The 25,913-nt window shown below is 31.3% G+C and overlaps 1 protein-coding gene across 6 annotated transcripts; it reads left to right on the top strand.

Annotated features, from left to right (window-relative positions):
• On the top strand, window positions 1-25,913 carry LOC128987149 (peptidoglycan-recognition protein SB1-like). 6 transcript variants are annotated; one of them, XM_054407879.1, is made up of 4 exons: window positions 1-128; window positions 1,331-1,656; window positions 1,952-2,088; window positions 25,384-25,913. In XM_054407879.1, exons 2-4 carry the CDS (start codon window positions 1,358-1,360, stop codon window positions 25,602-25,604), a joined length of 657 nt encoding a protein of 218 aa, XP_054263854.1. In that variant the 5' UTR covers window positions 1-128; window positions 1,331-1,357; the 3' UTR covers window positions 25,605-25,913. The 6 variants fall into 6 exon arrangements, with proteins under 6 accessions (XP_054263854.1, XP_054263859.1, XP_054263856.1 ...); XM_054407884.1 differs by lacking the exon at window positions 25,384-25,913 and adding an exon at window positions 18,154-18,319; XM_054407881.1 differs by lacking the exon at window positions 25,384-25,913 and adding an exon at window positions 10,775-10,964.

Here is a 25,913-nt window from a genome sequence, read left to right as displayed (position 1 = left end):
TAACTTGCTAAGGTACTCTAGTTTAAAACAACAAAACATGTATTGATTTATTTAAGAGTCTTCATGGATTATTTATTATAAAATAGTTGACGTTTTTATGTGGAGAGGTTGGGTTGACACTTATTTTGGTGAGTAAGTATTCTTAACTATTTGCAGAGTTATGTAAGCATTTAGTAAGGTTTTATAAGGCCACACACACAAATTGGTGCAGCACACTAATTAATTTTTTAATATCCTGATCTGTCACACTGAAACTAGCCCTTATGTCATAGTTAAACGTGTAGATTTCTTCACAGCTTTATTGCAAAAATAAGTCCATGTTCTTCAATGTTCTAGGTAAAAAGGGAAGTTGTTTTTAGAGATTTAAAAACTCAATCAAATTGACAAAACTTTTCTAATAACATCTTTTGTAGTAATCCTATTTATTCAATTGGTAACCCTTGACTTTTCATTACCAATTTATTTGTGTATTCTACGGGGTTAAGTCGTTTGTCTATGGTTGTATGTTTAACAGACAAACAATTCAATTTCTTCGTTTAAAGTAGAATTCATCACCATCGTCCTCATATTTCTTTATTGATTTTTCCTTCAAAGGATACATCAAATAAATTTTCCAAATACAATTACATGAAAACACAAAGCTTGGTAAAGTAGTTTTACTAATAACTAATAAAGGTTTATTTATTGGAACAGTAGAATTAAATAACGTCATTTATCTGACAATTTTCTTTTTAACAAATAACGTTCACGAAAAAGAGATTAGAGTAGATACACAGTATTTCGATCAATCAATCACGCAGTTCGGGCCCAATCACAGAATCTAATTATTATTCTCTTAATCTGATAATTTCTCTGATTGTGCCTGATTATAATCACTGTCGTTGGTATAAATCTACCACTATTTGTACACAACGTTAAAAAATGTAGTTAATTACATTTCACTCACAAGGGATAAAAGGTGTAAAATGTTGTATATTAAATTTAAAAGGTTACAGCAAAAGGCTTAGAAATAGTTTTAACAATATACCTCGGAAACTGTTTCCGAAATTATCGTATGGTTAGAAGCCAGTAGTTGTGTAAGCCATAGAAGTCAGTATCTTGGATGTCGGTGTGAAAGGACGGATTCTCCCCCAATGTATCCAGTAAACAAATAAGGAAATAAGGAGTAAGGAAAATAAAGAAGTAAGGCCTATGATTAATTTTTCTTCAAAGCTATAGATAGGCCTAATCCTTGTAACAAAATTCCGTTAACTAAAAAGAACTCAACTTTGTGTAAATAAATTTATCTATTTATGCATGGTACATAAAACGAATGTTTTATTTTCCACAGTTGGCAAAAAGTTTTATCCCATAAATCATGGAACCAGAAAACGTGGAGTCTTTTGAGGTGCCCGACACACCTAAACCCGGCACCAAGGAAGCTAAAGATGCTAACCCCACCCCAGCAAAGCCCGCTCCGGCGAAATACATGAGACGGGCGGACTGGGGCGCCAAGCCTCCGAAATGGATCGAATCCCTCGAAACTCCCGTGAAGAAGGTCGTGCTGACGTGGACTGAGACCGAGCCCTGTACCACTGAGGAAGAGTGTATACAGAGAGTAAAAGAAATACAAGCGGAACATATGAAGGACGACAAGTGTCCTGACATCAGACACAAGTTAGTTTACAGGAATAGAAACCTCATCTTACTAAAATAGTAAACATACTGGTTTAGTTAACATTTCTTGGATTAATCCTAAAACATACCTCTGATCAAACATTTATTACTAGGAAAAATTGTTTATGATGGTGCTTAGACGGGTTATTGTTTAAATTACTTTATTTGTAAAATGCATTTTAGAGATTGTACTAAAAAGTTATGCTTAAACGCAAGGCATTTATGTTATGTTATGAGTAAAGGTATTTATTTATTTTTTTATAAAATGTTGTATTAACGTAGTGTTTTCTTACAGTTTCCTAGTTGGAGGGGATGGAGCATTGTACGAAGGACGAGGATACACTAGATTGGGTCCTTCTTATCCAAAATCTGACAAAACACATGAGGAGTTATATGGGAAAAGTATAGAAATCGCCTTCATCCAAAAACATGGTAAGTTTAAATATTCAATTTTTTATCGACATTTGTATTTGCAAGAATATACAAAAAAGTTAAAGCTATTTTTTATTTGAATTTTAATAATAACTTTATTTCATTTCCACTGCGAAATGTAGAATCCTACCCGAGAAAACTACAATTTCGATACAACAAGTGTTAGAATCATTGTTATGTGAATTTCAACCCATTCAAACCTTGGGTTCTTGGCAAGTTAAGCGATACACTTCTTCATCAAAGTGATCTCGTTTCACAATGAAGCTATATCCTTTATCATTCTCTATGCTGCTAACTATTTACAAAATCAATACATCTAACTTGATTAATTTGAATTTTTGCTTCATCTCTTATGAGAATTGTAATTATCTAATCCTGTATACAGCTTGCAAATACAAAGTGCCTTTTAATCTAATACTTAATGTACATATAAACAATTCAGCATATTTATTATGAAATTTTGGTAACGTAGTAAGTGCAACATTTTTAGTATATTTTAAGGCTATTTTCCTAGCATTAAATAGAGCAATATTTATTTCTTAAACTGTAAGCTGTTATTAAAATAGCGTTTAATTTTCTTTAACATCGAATTTAAAATTATACCTTAAGTTGTTACGCCGCAAAGTATAACGATTCAAGCGACAGTTAGTTACCTTCACCAAGTATTTCCCATCAAAAGTGAAACAATTTGAAGGAAATGGTTGGAATGATTAACGGGGAAAACAAAATTTTACAATAACCATTTAATGAAGTTTCATGATAAAACGTTAACATATTTAAAAAAAATGTCATTGTAAAGTCTATACAATACATTTTATTCAAACATGCAGATTGGATTAAAAAAGACGCGACTTACATTGAGATAATGACAAAACAGGCCACCATATAACTAATTGTTTAACCAGTGTTTGGTTGGTACTATCCATCAAAAATTATATGAGCTGTCTCTTAATAGTAAAAATTAAAAGTAGCATTAATATTGTGCATTTACTTGTTATTAGTTATTAGTTTAAATGCATTTATAAAATACTACTTCAAACTATCATACATAAAATATATTTCTAATCTAAATTTGCAATTTTCAATACCTTTATTGAGACTACTTGATTTCAAAATAAAGTTGCTCGTTATCTAGTAAATATGATACTCTTCTGAAATATGAAACTGAATATTCACTACTATTAGTTCCGCTTGCGTAAAGGTTCAAGAAAAAAACACGTCATAGAATCATTTACCTTTGTTTTTAAAACTACAAAGGTCTTACATTTAATTCTTCGAAGTCATATTCGATTATCGAACTTTTTTTGAATTAAAGTCATAAGTGTAATAACAATTATATTGCGTGAGACTCTTTATTTTCAAAATTCTCAGAGATTCACACTTGGTTTTCTTTAATTTAAAAATATCGGTTAAAATAAGTTTACGACCTACCAAACATGTAATCTTTTCCTCAACCAAATAAATCTCTGTAGTTGTTAATAAAAAGACCTTCATCATGATAAGAGCTTTGTGACAGAATTATTATTTAAAATTAGTAAAATATATATTTATTTATATTAATTGTAAGGCTTCCACACAAAACAGAAACAAACCAGGTAATTTGTAGTTAGTTTGTTTACTGTACTTATTGTTTCAAAGCTCATTTCTACACATTGAACGATGTTAGGATTGTTCAAATATAAAAATATCAAACCTGCAGACTAAGCAAATGTTTCCCCGATTAAATTTTGACTGAAATATTTCAATAAACAAGACTTAGTTAATCTCTGTTAAAATGGCATTAGATTTATCAAGTACTTGGGCAAAATGTGAATACTGTAGCATTAAAATATATAAATTTTACAAATGTTATAAAAATAGATTTATAAACAGGTAAACTACATAACATGTAATTCAAATGACCTAAGTAATAATAAAATATAATGTTATTTTAATAAGAAATCAATCTGGTGGTTTTGAGGAAATATTTTAGTGAAAATCGAACTAGGCAATTGACAAATCGCTTAGTCCACTGGTTTTGCTTTTTACAAGGTGCTTCATAAATAACATAATCTTAACTACGCACTTGATCTTAATATATGGGACGTGGTTTGTATAGTTTGTCGATTCAAGAACGGTAATAATCAAGTTTTTAATTTAGAGAACGCACCTTATTTAATGGGGATGCAATGGAACGTCACGAACTTAAGTGTGGTGTCGTAGGCTATATCTCAATAAAAACTTGTACGTGCACCACTTTTGTTCAAACCATAACCTCAATCTTCTAAGGTAACCTTGATTTTTCAAAGGTTTATGTTTATAACATCTTAAACCTGATTCTTGTGTAATTAAATCTTATTTAACGTTATACCATACACCTCTAATTTAATATGAGCAGCATACACTCAATTAACATTAGCATTGATGTTTTTTTTTACAACATATTGCTGGATAGCGTGATTTTGCTGCGATAAAATTTAAGGTTCTCTCATCTAAAAAAAAAATAATATTATTGTATCATGCTGCATTCTTCTTTTCTTCCCAATGGAAGTGATAACAAAAATAAACTAACCAGTTATATATTCGTTGAGATTAATAAGCTGCTCCCGTTTTTTTCTTGAGCAATTTAAATATAACTAAAAATTAATATTACAGAGCTTTTTTGAGCTTGCTTCTTGTTTGACTAACATTCTTGATGTCTAACTGGCATTGCAGTAATTACTCTCACAGCAATACAAAATCTATTACAGCGGGCATCACGTTTAACTTATAGTATGAAAAGTCCCACTAGCATTTAATAATGATTTAGAGCTCATTACGTTTAACTTTTAATTTTGATGCTACCCAACTGGTTTTATAGTAATCCTCCTTCTAACTGAGAACACCTCTGAATCCTTAGTACTCATTACGTTTAACATATAATATTGATGATACCCAACTGATTTTGCAGTAATCCCACTGACTGAGAACTTTCTGAACCCTTTTGAACGCATTAATTTAGACATATAATATTGATGATACCCAACTGGTTTTGCAGTAATCACCCTAACTGAAAACATCACTGAACCCTTTAAAAGTCATTACGTTTAACGTATAATAATGATGATAACCAACTGTTTTGCACTGAGAACCCCTCTGAATCCTTTAGAACTCATTACGTTTAACGTATAATATTGATGATAACCAACTGGTTTTGCACTAATCCCCCTGACTGAGAACCTTCTGAACCCTTATGAACGCATTAAGTTTGACGTATAATATTGATGATACCCAACTGGTTTTGTAGTAATCCTACTTCTAACTGAGAACACCTCTGAATCCTTTAGTACTCATTACGTTTAACGTATAATATTGATGAAAACCCCACTGGTTTTGCACTAATCCCCCTGACTGATAACCCATCTGAACCTTTTTGAACGCATTAAGTTAGACGTATAATATTGATGATACCCAACTGGTTTTGCAGTAATCACCCTAACTGAAAACATCACTGAACCCTTTAAAAGTCATTACGTTTAACGTATAATAATGATGATAACCAACTGTTTTGCACTGAGAACCCCTCTGAATCCTTTAGAACTCATTACGTTTAACGTATAATATTGATGATAACCAACTGGTTTTGCACTAATCCCCCTGACTGAGAACCTTCTGAACCCTTATGAACGCATTAAGTTTGACGTATAATATTGATGATACCCAACTGGTTTTGTAGTAATCCTACTTCTAACTGAGAACACCTCTGAATCCTTTAGTACTCATTACGTTTAACGTATAATATTGATGAAAACCCCACTGGTTTTGCACTAATCCCCCTGACTGATAACCCATCTGAACCTTTTTGAACGCATTAAGTTAGACGTATAATATTGATGATACCCAAATGGTTTTGCAGTAATCCCCATGACTGAGAACCTTCTGAACCATTATGAACGCATTAAGTTTGACGTATAATATTGATGATACCCAACATTACGTTAGACGTATAATATTGATGATACCCAACATTACGTTTAACGTATAATAATGATGATAACCAACTGTTTTGCACTGAGAACCCCTCTGAATCCTTTAGAACTCATTACGTTTAACGTATAATATTGATGATAACCAACTGGTTTTGCACTAATCCCCCTGACTGAGAACCTTCTGAACCCTTATGAACGCATTAAGTTAGACGTATAATATTGATGATACCCAACTGGTTTTGCAGTAATCACCCTAACTGAAAACATCACTGAACCCTTTAGAACTCATTACGTTTAACGTATAATATTGATGATACCCAACTGGTTTTGCACTAATCCCCCTGACTGAGAACCTTCTGAACCCTTTAGAACTCATTACGTTTAACGTATAATATTGATGATAACCAACTGGTTTTACACTAATCCCAATGACTGAGAACCTTCTGAACCCTTATGAACGCATTAAGTTTGACGTATAATATTGATGATACCCAACTGGTTTTGTAGTAATTCTACTTCTAACTGAGAACACCTCTGAATCCTTTAGTACTCATTACGTTTAACGTATAATATTGATGAAAACCCCACTGGTTTTGCACTAATCCCCCTGACTGATAACCCATCTGAACCTTTTTGAACGCATTAAGTTAGACGTATAATATTGATGATACCCAAATGGTTTTGCAGTAATCCCCATGACTGAGAACCTTCTGAACCATTATGAACGCATTAAGTTTGACGTATAATATTGATGATGCCCAACATTACGTTAGACGTATAATATTGATTGTACCCAACTGGATTTGCAGTAATCCCCCTAACTGAAAACACATCTGAACCCTTTACAACTCTTTGCGTTTTACATATAATATTGATTTTACCCAACTAGTTTTGCAGTAATCCCTCTAACTGAAAACACCTCTGAAACCTTTAGAACGCATTGTGTTTTACGTATTATATTGATGTTACCCAACTGGTTTTGCACTAATCCTCCTGACTGAGATCCTTCTGAACCCTTATGACCGCATTAAGTTTGGCATATAATATTGATGATATCCAACTGGTTTTGCAGTAATCCCCCTGACTGAGAACACCTTTGACCCTTAGAACTCATTGCGTTTTACGTATAATATTGATGATACCCAACTAGTTTTGCAGTAATCCCCCTGACTGAGAACACCTTTGACCCTTAGAACTCATTGCGTTTTACGTATAATATTGATGATATCCAACTGGTTTTGCAGTAATCCCCCTGACTGAGAACACCTTTGACCCTTAGAACTCATTGCGTTTTACGTATAATATTGATGATACCCAACTGGTTTTGTAGTAATCCCCCTGACTGAGAACACCTTTGACCCTTAGAACTCATTGCGTTTTACGTATAATATTGATGATACCCAACTGGTTTTGTAGTAATCCCCCTGACTGAGAACACCTTTGACCCTTAGAACTCATTGCGTTTTACGTATAATATTGATGATACCCAACTAGTTTTGCAGTAATCCCCCTGACTGAGAACACCTTTGACCCTTAGAACTCATTGCGTTTTACGTATAATATTGATGATATCCAACTGGTTTTGCAGTAATCCCCCTGACTGAGAACACCTTTGACCCTTAGAACTCATTGCGTTTTACGTATAATATTGATGATACCCAACTGGTTTTGCAGTAATCCCCCTGACTGAGAAAACATCTGAGCCCGTTAGAGCTTGTCTGGGAATCGGTGCAGACCGTCAGTTTCTTGAGGAAAGACCACAATTTGTTTATGTGAAAGATGGAAAGCCGCTTTCTCTGGATCCTAAAGAACAGTTTAATGATGTTGATTTGAAAGTTTATACGGATGAATAAAGTCTAGTATTGTCTAAAAATGTAGGATAACGTTGTGTAAATAATGTATACATGAATTAGGTCTAATGTTGCATAACTCTTCTATAACCAAATGCGTTATAATGATACTTTTGTATGTAAATACCAATCTGATTTAGTCAGATGTTTTTACATGAAAAGATTTTTCTCATACAATAGGATATAAATATTATCAAGAAACGCCATCAAATTGTATGTATTCATTCTTTATCATCTGTTTTTATATAGAAACAACAAACTGTAAAGATTTAAAAATCCACAAAATCACGGTATTTTAGAAACAAAAAAATGTGTTACACAATGGCAAGAACATCGCATTTCTGATATTTTATAACTATTCATATTTTTCCTTAACCACTTTAGGACCGTTTTTTTTATCAAGATTACTAGCATTTATGAAGCTTTAACCGTGTTATGGAGAATAAAATTCTACCAATTGTTCTTTAAAGGCTGGGATTCGAAAATAAGAGTTCAAATTCATTTGTCCTCGATTCAGTTTTGAATTAATCACTCAAGCATTTGTATAAATATTCTTAAAAACTTGTGTAAAGAATGAAGGTGGAATGTTAAGGGGAAATGTCGTTTTTCAGTGCGAAACCCGCCGTACACAATGATCAAGGCCGCTGCTGACTTGATGGCATACGGGACAATGCCTGACAATCGGTGGCTGGAGGAAACATTTTTACTGTATTGGCTATCAAAAGACTCAACACAAATGAGCGTACAGAAGGGAACGATAAACAATGAAGGGAACTTACGTTTGGAACCAGTTCACACTAAGAAACTTACCTAATCCTGAGCATTAAAATAATATATTTTCGAAAACTAAATCTTTGTATAAGCCATAGATGTTATAGTTTGGTTTTACATTTGCTCAACTGTATTATCACATGTTGTGAGATGGACTTAGCTAGATCGACCTGGAGGTTACATATTGCTTACCTAAACTGAGTTGAATACATAACAAAGCTGTTTGTTATAGTTCAATGTTTTCATGATTATTTGTGTTGGATTTACCTAAATTTTTATTTTAATATATACATAATGATAGTAAGTAATATATGCATATATTATAACACATATAACAAGTAAAGATATATACAAATATATGCATATAATAACTCATATATAATAATAGTAATATATACATAATGATCTAATTTTTCCACATTTTACGTTCATAGTTCAATAATATAACACTCATTTCCATATTATTAGTTATCATTATAACCGATAAAATTGTATAATATATAAAATCGTACAAAGTAGTGTATTTTGAAACCCATAATGTGTTTCTACGCGTTCCAAAAAAGTAGTTGTAAATATTTGTCATAAACAAAACAACACCTGTGACTAGAAACTAAATAAATTTATTATTTGATAATATTATAATATTTTTTAGTCTTAAACCTTCACAGACAATATATTTAACAGTATAAAAAGGTAAATATGTTCATTTTGAATTTAGTTTCCAAAAGTAAGACTTAAAAAAAATAATTTAAGGGGTCAGATGAAACTTTCAGCTTTATACTTTCTTGGTAGGGATTTAGCTCATGTGTAGTAAATACTGCAATGGCCCGAAAGGGTTTTATTTGGTTTCGTGTAATGAAAAATTGATTATCATGATTTCTTGGTCAAAATAATACATTTTGAAGTTACCTTTGTTTGAAAACAGCGGTTTGGTAATTTTAAGTTTATATTACTTAAAGGAAGGTCCTTTTAGGTTTAAATGAGATCAATTTTAAATCTGCAGTATTCTTTTAGCATTGCTGCCAAAACTTAGATTGTAAATTGTATTGGTTTTCAGGGAAGGATTGTTCTGGCATAATGCATAAATGTGCTCATGATGCTATAGCGTTTTTTGGGAAGGCATTCATAGACAAGCAGTTTGAGCTAAAATGGTTAGCAAATGATGAGATCTTTAGAACAGATCCTATCGAATATGATGATTCTAAAAATGAATATGTCCCAATATAAAATAAATAAATTGAAAATTCATTAAAGAGTATTTCTTCTCTATTTAAATAACCTAATAAAATGTCCATGCCATTTTAACTTAGAAACCGAAAATGTACCTCATATTGCCACAACTTTAATAAACTCCCTATACATTCAATCTCTACCTCAGACTCAGTTCGACCAATATCCCTTTAATACACTAAATATGCAATAATTACGAAGTGGAATTATTGAAATGACAATTTTTCAACATTATTTGCACTTTAAAGAGACAGGTATAGTACCAGTGGCTGATTAATGTTACACATTTATCATTTGTTAATTCATCAATCATCATTGGAGACTGTGTGTACATGGTAGGTACTGAATCAAAAGGAGTAGGTATGAAGGCAAACAAATGTTGTGTTTTTTTTTATAATTTTAACATGGAATGTGCGTGTCGATTTTTTTTTGTATAATATGCTATAAAGATTTTCATCCAAATCTTAAGTAGCCGGAATTGTTTTTTTTTACACTAATTAAATTTTACTATCTTTATGAAGTCCTTACAAAGCTAAAACCTTTAGTTTTGTAGTTATAATCCCTCAGAATTCTAAGGTATATTTACTTTTCAGAAATGTCTTCATCAGATATTATGATCTATCTCATAGCACAGTTCTTGGGTGATAATATGGAACAATGGTTTGAAGAACATTTTACTATGTATTGGGTTGTTGACCAAGTAATCAAGAAACAGCAGCCACTTACTTTTGATGATTTCACTGGTACAAAAAGACTTAAATAAGAAGATTCAATCATTTTTAAGTCGGTGCCTCCAAAAAGAAATTAAATATTCATATCTATAATTAAAACCTATCCATCATTTTAGATTGGAAAATTTAAATATAACTCTATCGATTGGTTTTTCAGAAAAAGATGTAGAGAAAAAGATAGCAGAAGTTGTCCCCGACTGTATATCTAAGATGAGACAACAACATTATATTGAGGAGAATTTTGTGTTTTACTACGTTTATCAAGATGAAATTGAAAAGCAAAATCAAGCTAGAGCTAGAGTCAATTATAATGTGTTAAACCCTTACAAATAAAAGATTACAATCATTATCTTTAATTATTAAGTACCTTTTCACTATTTAGAAGAAAATGAAAGAGAAAAGTGTCTCTTGGATGCTTTTGTACATTTCAGTCAATCACACAAAGATACTGAACCATCCACCAAGAAATTAAAATTATCTTAATAATATTACCAAAAAATAAAGTAAAATAATATATCTAATTGTTAGTATTGAATTCTTAAATCAATCGAGATATTAAAACTTCGGCGATTATTATTTAAAACACTAAATAATTATTACGACTTTTTTACGACGGCAAAATAGTAGTCGTAAAAAAAAACTCAGTTTTCAACATCGATGAACCTAGTAAAATCTGTGTTTATAATCTTGTTATATTTGAGAGTGGTTCACTACATCCTTAAGGTATTAATATACTGATGTTATTCAATGTTTAACACTATGTATAGCATTATTAATATCATCAGAAATAAATATCGGTGCTGTAAATTTACTTTTGTATATTTCTAATGTGAGCACACTGTTTTAGACCATCGTTTCCTCATCATTTTCACTCACCTTTCTTGATAAAATCAAAAATTCATTTTTAAACTAATATATTAAGTTTTAATGACAAATATTATTGACAACATAACCCTAAAATCATTCTTGACAATTGTCAAACTGCTTGTTCGAAAGCCTCAGATTCAGTTGGGTCACCTGGTTTTCAGATTACTACCCCAACAAAGCAATGATTATTGGAGCCTCTTACTGTACAGGACAATTGGGGAAAGAATACATTCCAGAAGACTTTACTTTGTTTTGGGTTGTCGGTAACGACATTGTAAATGAACAAGACTCACCAGGACCACCTAGAAAAAATCATTGAAAATAAAAAGCTATACCTGAACCCTAATTTTGTATCCCTTGGTGAAAATGGATGTATATAAAAGTTCAGATAAATCAATTGCTTAAATATGTTTATTTAATAACAGATAGTTTTCTCACAATATGAGGTGGCTGGTATTCCCTTGGGAGAACTTAAAAGTCTACCACTCGTTTAAAATTACTACTTTGGTATGGTCAGGTAACAGCTATACTTTATGCAAGACAATACATTAGAACACCATGACAAGATATTGCATTTTGTACTAACATAGACACTTCTTAAACAGACGGATGAGTTTCAAATCTCAAACTGAATTTTAAGCTGTCCTACCATTGAAAATTCCCTTTCCTTTTACTAAAACATTAAATCTGTATCCCTGAAGTAAATATAAGTACTGTTTTACTTTTTAAAGAATAAAATATTGTAGTGTGTTTTTAAAGTGTGCCGAATGCAAATGTCTTGATTAAAAGGTTGTAAGATTAGTGCAGGAAAAAATTTTGCTAGTCTAAAGATAAGCATCTCGGACTTTGGTGCAGAAGGGATGGGTGTGATACCTGGCATATACATATAAATTTGACGGGTTTGCTGTTCGGACTGCCTTCCCGAGCATGTTCGACTCTTGCATTGAAAAATTCCACTTGTTTTAAAACCAACAAAAGAATACTTAAACTCAACTATGGTGTCCAATTGGTCCAGAATACTTTTAAATAATTACTCAACACCTTACAGATAATGAGCTCCAAGATCTGTATATGGATGTTGCATCTGACAATGTATCCACTGCAAGAAGCAAACGAGTTATATCAAACGAGTTTTACTTCTATTGGCTCATTGGAGAGACCATAATAACCAAAGAAGTGTTTAATCGAAAGAGGTATTCAGAAGAATATGGTGACGTGGACGTGAATTTAGATAGTAAAAAATATAAAGGATTCACAGTTGAAGAATAAATGTTTAATACGATTTTTGATAGCTTTAAACCATTTGTTTTATACAGTTTTGGTTTATGTTGTTCGCTAAGGTTTGAACTGTATGCTTACCGAAAATGAACAGTGTTATTTCAAATACCCCCGCTCCAGAAAACCTGCAAACTAAGCGTATGTCCATTTGCCTAATTATATTTTACTTATACTTTCATTAAATGAGAGATTCATCCCTTCGCTATTCAAATAACATTGGGTCAAACGAGTATTAAATTTGCTGATACAGGGAAGGCAATATGATGTGTGTTAGGATGAAATAAGTAGTTTTGCCTAATTTGATCCATAAACAAGCAAACTACAACAAATTACTTACTCCATAAGAATTACATTGGAATTTTAAATTTATGGTTTTATGGAATTTTCTCTGAAACCATCATGGGTATGTAACTATGCTTCGATATACTCATTTATTGAGCTCTACAAAATAGGTTGGATATGAATTACAAAACCTTTTGTTTTGAGGGTCGTAGTAAAAAAATAATTATACCCCATAAAAACCTGCATAATTCTTTCCCTTGGTCCAATGATGCTGATTCGCAAAACAATTACATTTACAGGATTGTACCATATCATCAAATTCGGCAAATTTTCTCAAGTTCTCACTTAAACGATCGTGCTACATATATTAATAAATGAATATATGTATATATATATATATATATAAATGTGGACGGATTGTTTTGTTGGTCTCTTGGGTCATCGAACGAAAAATGGAATGATCCTGGGTCCAGGTCTTACTATGAGACCTACACTAATAGCTTATTACCTATCAAATATGGGAAATACGCTAAAACTAGACTTTATATTGTTAAGAAGAACAGAAAATTAAAAAACTTTTTTCCTCCTTTGTTTAAAATTTTCATTTTAAAGTGGATTACAATTTGTTTACCGTAACTGTTATCTAATATCTTCAATATATTCCACACAAAGATATTGAACTATGGAAAGGAAAAGTAATTCCAAAACTTAAATATATATTATTTTGTATGCTTAAAAGATGATATGGTTAAATTTTATTGAATTTTTAAATTGTTTGACAAATTAAAAAACTCATTAAATCCAATTGTTTAAAAGTTCTAACAACAATTTATTATTTTTTTATAAAATAAACTACTACTGTATTATATAATAAACATAAATCTTCAAACATATTTATTTAAGTTTTATTTTACATTATGGTTTCCAAAAAGTATATTATAACAGATAAGTACTATAAAGGCATACTATAATAAATTAGTTATATCACATAAACTGCGGAATATGCTCTTGTAAAAAATTTTGTCTCTAAATTAAATTTTTGTAATACAATTTGTTGCAGTAATTTTCCATATTACCTTTAGCCTTAACCCCTTTAGACCAAATCATAAATACAATTAAATAAACCTTATAGTACGGTGCAACTGGACCTAAACCCGGACATCCATAGTAAAAGGACACTTTTGAATCCAAGCTGTTATAATAACTCCAGTAAAGTCCACATAATGTTGGGTAAACATTTAGACCTATTTAAGCTATTTGGTTTGGGAAGGAGGGGTAAAAGTTGTAAAAAAGGTACTTTTATTTGTTTTTATTTAAATTCTCAGAAACTATAGATTATAGCGCAAATTAAATCCTGCACAAAAATATTTAACACAACAATCTAAGAAGAATGGTCCTCTTCATAATATTGATAGAGTTAATGGTTACAAACGCTTAAAAATTGACACTATTCGACAATGTTAACGCTTTTAACATCCCGGAGGCAGGTAACTAAAAAGAAATACTGTGTATACTGAGCTTCGAAACTTAACGCAGTCACTGGACCTAAATATAATTTCAATTTAATATTTAGTGATACGCTACCTTTTCAGGGGGAAGAGACGCTACGAGACGGAAGAAAAACTTCAAGATAAGAATAGGTTCATATGTACATCAAATTAAAGATCTTTGTTAGTAAAATCCAATGCCGCAAACCCGAACTCAAACGCGTAACCGAGTCGAAAATGGCAGCCATTCGAAAATCCCTTGATTTTGAACGGCTCCCATTTTGACTCAATCGTCCGTTCGAGTTCGGGTTTGTGGTATTATAGTCAAATAACATAGAATGTTAATTAGATATGCATATCAAGCCATGCCTACATGATGGTTTTCTACTGACTTTTAGCGACCGCCCCAAAATTGATACCTTCAAGAAATCTTTCAACGACTGCCATTTTTGACTCGTTTGTTCGTGTAGGTCCAGGTTTGTGGCATCGTATTTTACAAGACCTTTAATTTGATGTACATACCAATACCTGATTACCTTAAAGATTTTCTTCCGACTCCTATTGGGCCGTCCCCTTGAAAAGGTAGTGGTATCACTAAATATTTTTTTGTTTTCAGGTGACTTTGCTCCAAGTTTTTTTAGCTCTATCTTTATTATTTGAAAACAATATTTAGCTGCCTCCGGGATTTTTAAAGCGTTAAAAATTGTCGAAATGCCAGTTTTTAAGCGTGTGTACTCATGTAACCGTTAAATCTATCAAAATTATGAAGATAACTACCCTTTTTTATTTGGTGTTGATTAATTTAGTACAAGACTTATTTTGCGCTAAAATGCATAGCTTCTGAAATATTCAATAAAATAAAAAAATCCCATTTCTCAACTTTTACAGCTCCACTCCCAAACACGACACTTAAATAGGTGTAACTTTTTACCGAACATAATGTTGACTGTAATGAACAACTTGGAGTTGAAAGTGCGATTGAACTTTGGATGTCCGGGCTTAGGTCTAATGCACCGTACGATAAGTACTACACTACAACTATAAGAGTCGTAGACAATGATGAGAGGGTGGGTCTGGTCAAATCCCGTCTTCATTGTAAAACAAAAGTAGTAAACAACAGTTCTTTCCCCCCTTTTTTCATAATTATGTGTTTTAGAGACATTTTTATGCATTTGAGCTGCATACGGAATGTTGTTGCATAATTATCGATCACTTGGAATAATTAATCATTATTATCAATATAATGTACTTAGTTCAGTTGAACGTAAATATCTCTGACAGCTGTTAGCTGACATAAACATGAGGTAAAGTTCTTGTATATCAAACACTAATAGACAAATCCCTTTGCAGAAAGCGAAATACCTGACGAAATGATGTTTGCTTCATTTATATTCGCTGACAGTCAAGTGTTGGAAAGGAAAATTGAGAAAAGTTTTATGTATGAATGGTATTCTCCTAAACCTACAGATTTTTACAGATCATCAGAGAGATTTGATTACATAGAAAGCTTAGATGATTCAATGGTAGTGATGGAAAAAGAAAGGAAGAAAATAATTGAGCAGGAAAAATATTTAGGTTTACCGGATATTAAATATAAATTTTAATTTTTTTCCAATATGGACTAATTATAGCCTACTCAAAAATGGACGCCAAGAACAGTATTCCTAACATCAATGTTTGAGGCAAGTTTCTTCACTGTTATGAACGTTTTTTTTATAAATGGTTAAAAAAACAAGTTTTGTTCATATTTTACCAACTTTGAAAATAGAATTTTAATTTAAAATCTTAAGCTAAAAATGGGTTTACTATGTGTATTTAAAAGTTATATACCATTTGTTTTACCTGTACACTAACTACTTCTATATGTTGTAGATGTATATAAACAAACATAAAACTTAAAAGTCTTTTAAATTGGCTGGTTCCCTTACTTTCTTTAAATATGCTCATTACAAGTTCAACACTAGTCAGTTCAACTAGTCATTAATTTTAATTTTGAAGTACAACATTCACATTCAAAGTTTCTAGATGTGTGCAATAGGACATATTAAACATAGTGATGTGATTTGTATAGGTTGTAAGTTTGGTTCATTACTTTCAACCGTATTTGGTTTCCAGATGTAGTTGATAACACTACCAATCACTACCTCAACAATGCTGAAATCATCCCTGCATTTGGTATAGAGGCTGGAATGATAGAAAAGCCCTACCGAGTGTATTATGTTGTCAATGGAAAATGTGTGTTGTCAAAGTGTGAGGGTCTCGATATGAATTTTACAGCGGCAGACTTTCCTGAACTTTTGGAAAAAGTTGGTCCTAATGAATATAAAATAAAATAAAATAGGACTAAATAGAACAATCATAATGATTATAAAACAATATTTGATACAGATTTTAACTATTTTCAGAATATAAAGCGTCCTATATTTGTCTGTTTAGGATGTTTGGCTTTAGGAGACGCCTTTAAAGTTAAACTATCGATACACTACACTTAAACATTTTAAATTACTGTGTAGTTTTAATCAATCGATTTCTACTTGTATAAATACTGCCATTTATAACATTTCTAATACATAAGCCGTATAGGCTACTCATTTTTTAACATACCATATAAAGTACAGTAAATTAAACTATTGAACTAGTGTTGATCCATTTTCATAAACCACTCTCCCTACATAACGTACTAGTCTCAATCGCTCAGTTAATAGATTAAACACAACTAGATTTGTCATGCTATGCATATGGATAACCGTAAGACAATTTCTAAATACGTTTCTGTACAGTGATTTTTGGGTATTTAACTTCTTCTCTTTATTTCTGGGTCGGTTAAATAACTCTAAAATTATAGTAGTCAAATAGTGTGATATGTTTGCAAGTCGCTGATTTCTCTTCACAATTATCACCGTAGAGTAAAGCACTCTTTATTATCCACTCTATAATAAAAGCTTAACATATTTAACCAAATCAAACAAATTTACATACATACATGAAACAAAATTCAAATCTTACCGTAGATGAGGGTTTTACTTGCAGTTCAATGTCAATGTTTTAGTTTTATTTTATAAATGATGACAACTTACATATTAAATTGAAAAACGGGAAATGGATAAATCAATGATCGATGTACCAGCAGATGCACTCAATAAGGTAACCACAAAATACTTTGTTTAGAACCTTCTTCAATTAAAAATGAATTATGCTGACATGTTTATTTATGTTTTATAACATTAAGGTTAAGTAGGTATTGTAAATATTTTTGTTTACATTGTAATAATTAACATTCAACCGGTCAATATCATTTCGGGTATCAGAAAGGTGGTTTTGTATCTTTTACTCTGAGTATTAATATACAAATAAACAACTTGATTAGACATAGCAAAATGTGATTTCTTGACTATCCAGCACCTTGACTTACAGACAAGTTGTTTCTAAGTAAGTATAGTGTTAGCTAAATCATTATTTTTTTTTTAATGTAGCAATAGATCCGTTTATGAAAAAAAACAATGTGACAATATCAACTTATCCAACTTATAGCAACACTTATCCTATTATCATATACCTAGATAATAGGATAAGTGTTGATAAATATTTGTCCCTCTAAAGTAATCAAATGTATGTATTTCAGAGAACATATCAGAACAAATATTGACAGGGGCAAATGATGTGATTAGATATGGAAATAGTAAACAATACATTGAAGACAAATTCGTTTATTACTATGTGATGAAAAACTCTGACACAATGATTGCAATGATTCAAGGGGAGACGAAAGGAAATTAAAGTACAACTAAAGCAAGCCAAGACCTTTTGCTCTTAGTTTTATACAAAATAATAAATGTAATCTTTTAAACAAGAGACCGTGTATAAATCATAAATTCAAAGAGTTAAATCAGCCCCATCATTAACTTAATCAGTACTGTTACAGTAGGCTATATTTCAAAACAATACTTTAAGAAAGGCTAAGGAAATATCACAAAACATTGCAAAAATTTAATTAAAATTGAGAAGAGGACTTTTGTATTGAGTGATAAATTATTGTACTTTACATCACAATATATAAATTGCAGTTCTTTAAAAATAATTAGTTTTTAATCAATAAAATCACACAATTGTTACAATCACTGCTGGCTGGTTTAAACTATTATTGCATTATTGTTGTCATTGTTAAAACTATCGTTGGTTGTAGAGACACCCAATGTGTTTCATAACTCACATTGACGTAGATTACAATTTTTTAAGTTATCACAATCCGTGTATAGTGGGGAGGGAAAGCTTGGAAAAGGCCCTCCCCGACTCAGCTTAAACAGCCCGTGTTGTTTGATAAACGTCCCCACACTGGAACATTTACGACTACACCACTGATGATAATACCATCGTGTTTGAAAAACATCGAAAGTCTGGAAAACAAGTGTTAGATAGATAAAGTAAGCTGTTACTTCCATTAATAGCTGATTATGGGAGCATTTATTAGTCTACGTCTTAATAGAAAAGTTTGGTTGGGATCAAACTAACGATATTAACATGCTTTTATATCTGGAATAAAATAAATTGTTGCTATTGAAATCTTTGTTCTACCTCCCACACGTAACACATACTAGTCGAACTAGATATTACAATGTTTACATCCTGCAATTTTAAATAGTTTTCTGATATTCAATTGTATCTTTAATTTTGAGTTTTTAAAATAATTACTGTATTTTATGGATTCTAAAACAATAAATTTATAGTTTTTTTGGGTGCAGTAGATTAAGAAATGAAAGATATGCAACAATAAAGTAGGGAAAATAAACCATATATTACTAAAAGTATAGCTGCTTCAAATAAAAAATAAACAAGGTAAATAATAGTATATTTCATCACTAGAAAGTGGCCCCTTTCGATAAAAACACATTTTGCCCATGGGATGAAGTAGTCCAGTAAATAGAGACACAATAGGGCGGTTAACTTACAAACGGTCTGGTAGTTCTAAATTTGTTATAACTTATGTTGTCTAGGATGGTAGGTAGGTGTTTAAAATGCAAAACGCACAATTTCCCCCCTCCACTCCCACCACCATATTGGAAAAATCTTTAAAAATTGGTAATTTCTTGAGGTTTTTGCCAATATCTCCGTTTTGGTGCTTTTTAGCGAAAATGATGAATATATAGTCAATGTTGTAGACAATTGAATTTCCTATAATCTATAATATTAAAACGAAAGTGGGTTTTTTTATTTCACAATTCTGAATCAACCACTCAACGGATTTTCATGATTTTTGTGTTGAAAGAAAGATAATTTTGAGAACTAGGGAATGTCGAAGCCATAATTTTAGTTTAGGGTCCCAGTTATTTAGAAATTAAGTTTTAATTATGGAAAAGTCTAGCAGCCGACGCTAAGATTCTAAACTAGCTTTTGGTGTAATATAATTTGTTTAACATAACAGCTGTAAACATTCAGAGTTTGTAACACAAATTCAGCATTTGGATAAAATTAAAAGACATACTAAGGGTTGACTTATTTATACTATGTGTAATGCTAATCATTGATACGTTCAATCCTTCGATAATAGTATGACAGATTATTTAAATATACAAAGGTAAAATACTAGGATGTTCAAAGGATTTTTTAAATAAATCTTTGTAATCTTCGGTTTGTTTTAGTGCAATATAATTTCCTTTTAACTAACAGCTGGTTAAATATAAAAATGCTCTATAAAACCATATAGAACTGTGATGAGGTTATTTTATTTACTCTGATTTTGTCATTGATTATAGGAAATAAGTAAGATTAGTAGACCACCGAGATAAGTAACACCATCGATGTATACAAGTCGAGGCTCTGTACACGAGTTTTAAAAAAGGATATGCAAATTATTTTACTGCTCAACTTTTTTAGGAAACGGTAGGAAAATCACAATTTGTACATGTTTTAATTCATCTTGGTGGCTTTTTGTTTACAACCGGTGTTTTTGAATGCTTAAACTTTGTTTGGATTAGGCCCGAAAATATTAATGTCATAAAGAAAGGAGGTCAAGAATCCTCAGGAATACGATTTTAAATTACCACCACAACTTCAGACAGGTTTTATCCAAAGATATAAAGATGAATTACATAGATTGAACACAACGCCATCATTGACCTAGGATACTGCAATTAGACTAACCACCCTTTTATGAAATCTAAACAGTTGTTTGGCGTGTGTTTAGTTGTGGTTACGTTTGGAGACGCTGAATATTTGATATAGACAATTAATTACGTCACTAGCTTTACTAGCGTGTTTACGTTTTAAATTCCTTTTAACATGTGACCAGTTCTTTTTTTCCAAATGAATATTATTTTATTTTTGACTCAGCTGTTTACAAAACAAACTATATGTTGTTGTTTTTACTTTTCTTTGTTTACACTTATTTATTTAGCTAGCAATTGATGCAGTAAAATTGATATAAAGGATATGTGTGGACTATTCGTTTAATGATGTAAGGACACCAACGTTATAATTATGTGTACTGTGAATTTTATTGGACGTTTTCGTTTTACTTTAGGGAGTTTCTATTCAGATCTACTAGAAATTGTGTATAGTATGAGTAATTGTATTGTGGTGATATTGATTACGGAAGAAGCAGGTATGTGATGGAATTGGAAGGTGATATCGTTGACTAGGCCTATTCACTTTCTCAACTGATAATTACTCTTTCTACTGTAGGCTGCTATAAAATTTGTCAAACGTGTAAGCTAGCTGTTCTGAATTATACCACAGATAAAAGGAGTATAGACACAGTTTTAACTGACTAATCCCGTACGTAGGACGGGCTAACACCTCGTATACGTTAAAACTATTTTCCTATTATTCTCCATATTATTTTTTTTTAATATGGATTATGGTTTGTAAGGATTACTAGTGTATTTTATCTTATTTTATTTAAATAAATCAATCATTTACAATTTAGCCTACTTGCTGTGTTGGTGGGGTTTTTTTTTTAATTAAACATCTCTCACCAGTTGATATTTGTAAGGGGAATATAGTATGTGCTGTTGTATTGTGCTGTCACATGTAAGTACCTTAAGTATAGTTTTTATTAACTAAAAATTCAAGCCAAAACAGAATAAAATTGTGATTTTTAATATCAAATGAGGGGCTAATAAAACGTAAAGAATTGACCCATTGTTTTAATTTGTTTAGATTGTTTTTATTTTTTATCCCCACTGCTTAATTTTAACGTATATTAAAGGAAATTAATTGTCTACAGCATCGATATTCTTTTCGCTAAAACGCATCAAAACGGATATATAGGCAAGAATCTCTAGAAAGTGCAGATTTTTTTCAATTTTTCCAATATAGTGGTAGGTGCAGAGGGAAGAAAATTATGCATTTTGCATTTAAACACCTACTTACCATCCTAGACAACATATACAAAATTTAGAACTACCGGACCATTTGTAAGTTAACAGACAGACCTCTTCACTGGACTAAAGAACTGTATTTTTCATCACGTTCAAACATTTTTTTTAACAAACTAAGTTTGAAAACAATAACATACTTCTTTATTAGGGCCTAAAGTGACTTTTTTTGACCCGAGCTCAAGGTTTAAATGCATTATTACTAATGAACGACAAGCAAACTATATTACAAAACTGAAATAGCTTTCATTTAAAGATAACCTACTACTTCTAGCTTGTTTCCAATTTAATTTGCCAATGGAAAAAAGCAGCTGTAGTAAGTCATGCAATCGTTACGTCTATAACGATTGTGTTAGTGTTCATTATCAACATGTCAAACTATTTACAATTAGGCAACAATTAACTACAATACTTTACATACATTGTAAATCTTTTACATACTTTCGATACATCTGATTTTGTTTACAATCGAAATTAACAACTTAGTTGACAACAGCTGATTTTTACTCCTTATGGAGTAAAAAAGTTACTTTAGACCCGCAAAGCGTGCATTGAAAACTGATGTTTTTGCTGCAGAATTATGAAAATATACTTCTCATATTAAGATCACCTATCAAAGAAACTTCGAGCGTTTTTTTTTTGCAATTTTTATAGTTTTAATAAGCAGCTGTTCGGAGTTCGGTAAGTAATTCAATAATTTCACCAATTCTTAGGGTAATTTATCAATATGTCAAACTATTGAAATAATGCAACAATAAGCTACAACCGATTAAATCAATCGATAACTAATCTTTATAACCAATCGATACAAGTAATTGCTTACAATTGAAGTTTACAACAACTGACTTTTACTCCTTAGGTCCTAAAAAGGTTTTTACTCCCTAGGAAGTCAAAGACTTTAGGCCCGCAACGCAAATATTAAAAACCGCTATTTTTTGCTGCAGTATGACGGACAAATAACGTGACAGGTGAATAAAAGAGAAAAAATAACGGGATCAGCAATCTGACTCATACTTTCACCCATTAACATGTCGCAACCTTTATCATCGGTATGCGGGGGGAGTAACTTTGATATTTTATAGGGAAAATCAGAAAAATTGGTAATAATTTTGAAACAGTAATGTCTATAGCAAAGGGGGTTGCGCTATTTTGTTTGGGGAATTAAAACAACCATAACAAACTAAGTTAATGAAAACTGCCTTTTTTTCCAATAATCCATTTTTTATTTTACGGAATTTATGATGAAATGACCTAAGTTAAAATAAAATGTTGATCCATAATTTTAACAGCAATGGAGGGTTGCACTACTTTGTTCAGAATTATAATGACCAAAATATAATAATTTTAATAAAAACCCATTTTTTATTAGATTTTCTGTTACTTAACTTTTAACAATAACATAGGTTAAGTTAGTTTAAAATAACATAAGTTACAATAACCTTTAAAGCAATGGGAGTTGTAAGGACTTTGAGAATTTTTAAGGAGTATAAATACTAAAATTGTACCTAAATCATTCGGGCTTTTTGTGGGAAAATTATATTTTTCCGTTATTTTATGGGATTTATGGAAAAATCACCATTAAAAATCGAAGTTTCGGTAAAGTTTAGAAAAAAATTCCTGCAGATAACATGGATTAGTACCGTGAAGGTATGAATCAAAATCGGACTACAGGAGTGTACACACCCACATACAGAAATACATCACTTCGAAAACCACTTTTTTGTTCAGGGGAGCCCAAAACTAATATATCCACTCAAAACTTTAATTTGAACTTTTTTACGAAAACAATACTTTCTCCCCTAAACAATAGTATAGGAGGAGGAAGTAATAAACTTCTAAAATAGTTTCTTTGATATTAACAACAGATTATTGTCTTTCAGATAAGCCTTGCGACAAAGAAATGAAAGGAGTGCACAGTTTACTTACAGTGGCGAATAAGATGGGATATATTGAGGACAAATTTTTGTATTACTATGTCATTCATGGCAAAAGGCGAGCTTTCGTTCATGGTGAAGTGAGAAAAGCCTAATTTTTGCAACCAATTAACTATTGGAAAATACCCCCCCCCCCTTTGTTTGTAAATTAAAGGGTAGTTTGCAATATATAGCATATGATTTTGAAATAAAATCGTAGTTCTCATAATAAATATACCTTAATCTCCAAGTATTTCAAGGGGTGCCTCCATAGCGTTTTTGTGAGCTAGGATTAAAGTTGAACCATATTTGAAAAAAAGTGTTTTAGCAACTACGTTTAAGTTTTAATAGGCAAAATTTATACTAAATAAAATACCCATAAAATGTAAGAAAAGAGCAGATTCAAAATTCACTGTGTAAAGAAGGTGTGCGCAATTAGCCTAAGTTCTTTACTGTTCTGTTTTATAGACATCCTGAATCATACAAAAATATCAATGGCTTGTCATGGCCCGTATAGATTTTATGTCTAATTGTTAGATATGAAACTTTGTATTTAAACGTTTGTTTAAGTGTAATACGTCCTGTTTATGACAAAAGATGGGTTTTAAATAAAGTTTTCTCATAATTTGTAAGAACGGTTTATTTATTTGCAACAATCTTATTGTGATAGACTTCTCCTGCTTGTTTGGATACCTTGAGACTAAAAGTCCGAACTAACATAAGACAATAGAAAAATGAAACTACAGTAATAAAACAGCACTTTGTGTGGACTAATTAGTGAAATACTAAAATTACAATCTACTAAACAATAAAGCAATATAGCGATATTATATTCATCAATAGGTGTACAAGTAGTAACTCATTTGTTTTTGAGATTACCAACAAATTGATCATTGACAGGCGGTTTAAATAAACAGATCTAAACATGAAAGAGTCTACTATTTAATTTCCGATGAAAAATTATTGTTTCGATCTAGAATTGAACCAATTGACTCCACACTCTGCGCAGATTTAAACAAAAACTTGTCTTTTTGGCCGTTTGGGTACAGTTTTCAGATTCCATCCCGATCAGGATCAACGGTGGACCTTGATGCCATTGTCATTGGGCTACCAATTGTAATGTTACTTTCAACACTAGATAGTATCAAAGCCAAAGATTGGATTGTTCCTTTACAAAAATATTAACGATACCATTAGCCACGTAAAACAATGGAAAGTTTTATAAATAAAAACATTGTCTACGTAGAGCATAAGAGCAATCTATGCTCTCCAGTTAAAATAGAATGCAGTCACATCCAATTAAAGATATAACTAGGGATAAGGCTTTAATTTGTATGCTTAATAATTATAATTATATAATATTGCAACTATTATCCCTGCCATATTTTATAATTTAGTATATTAATCTTCTCTAAATGATTAATCAAAATCAAGTCAAGTCTCAAGTGTTAATTTTTTTCTGAAAATATAAATCAAAATAAATACTTGTGTTTTAGTTTCCCAGTTAAAAGATGTTTTAAAAGTCCAAAGGATTAATGTACATTTGATCAAACATATTATTTGCAGGGAATAATATCGATCGAGCCTTGTCGTTTGGAGCCTCGCACATATTCATGTGGGGAACCAAGGAAGAATATCTAGACCCGGATTGCATGATTCATTGGGTTGTGAATGAAGAGATTGTACACAAATACCCAGCAAAAAATGTCTACCAAGTGATGCAGTTGAAAGCTGAGGAGAGGGAAAAAGAAAGAGTTCGTAGACAGGGAACTTCACATGCTTTTTGATTCACAAATCCAAATTACTCTCACATGTCATAACAAACTTTTATTAAAATGTTACTCCAAACTTTAAAACAGTAAATGGAGGGAAATACGGAAATACAGATAGAGAAGAGGTATAATAATTTTTTCAACAAACACAAAAACTATACACATAGACTGTAAAACGTTGTTGTTAATCGTCTATGATGTATTTCAATCTCTGTGTTGTTTTGAAACCATAACGAATAGGCTTTTTCTAAACACAGCAGTAAAATTGGTAAGATGGAAATTAAGTCATCCTTTTATGAGACACACCGTTTGTTTCCTTTTGAA

This window comes from Macrosteles quadrilineatus, unplaced genomic scaffold (genome assembly GCF_028750875.1).
Source record: "Macrosteles quadrilineatus isolate MER2022 unplaced genomic scaffold, UCM_ALF_1.0 Scaffold_2__2_contigs__length_208266976, whole genome shotgun sequence".
Taxonomy (NCBI): domain Eukaryota; kingdom Metazoa; phylum Arthropoda; class Insecta; order Hemiptera; family Cicadellidae; genus Macrosteles; species Macrosteles quadrilineatus.
Note: the sequence above shows the minus strand (reverse complement) of the source record. Positions and strands in the feature narration are given on the sequence as shown.

Excerpts from the sequence above, each read along its gene's own strand:
- LOC128987149 (XM_054407879.1), top strand. The coding sequence starts at position 1,358 with ATGGAACCAGAAAACGTGGAGTCTTTTGAGGTGCCCGACACACCTAAA. Across the intron at positions 1,657-1,951 it reads TGTCCTGACATCAGACACAA|TTTCCTAGTTGGAGGGGATG; the intron begins GTTAGTTTACAG and ends GTTTTCTTACAG. Across the intron at positions 2,089-25,383 it reads CGCCTTCATCCAAAAACATG|GGAATAATATCGATCGAGCC; the intron begins GTAAGTTTAAAT and ends TATTATTTGCAG.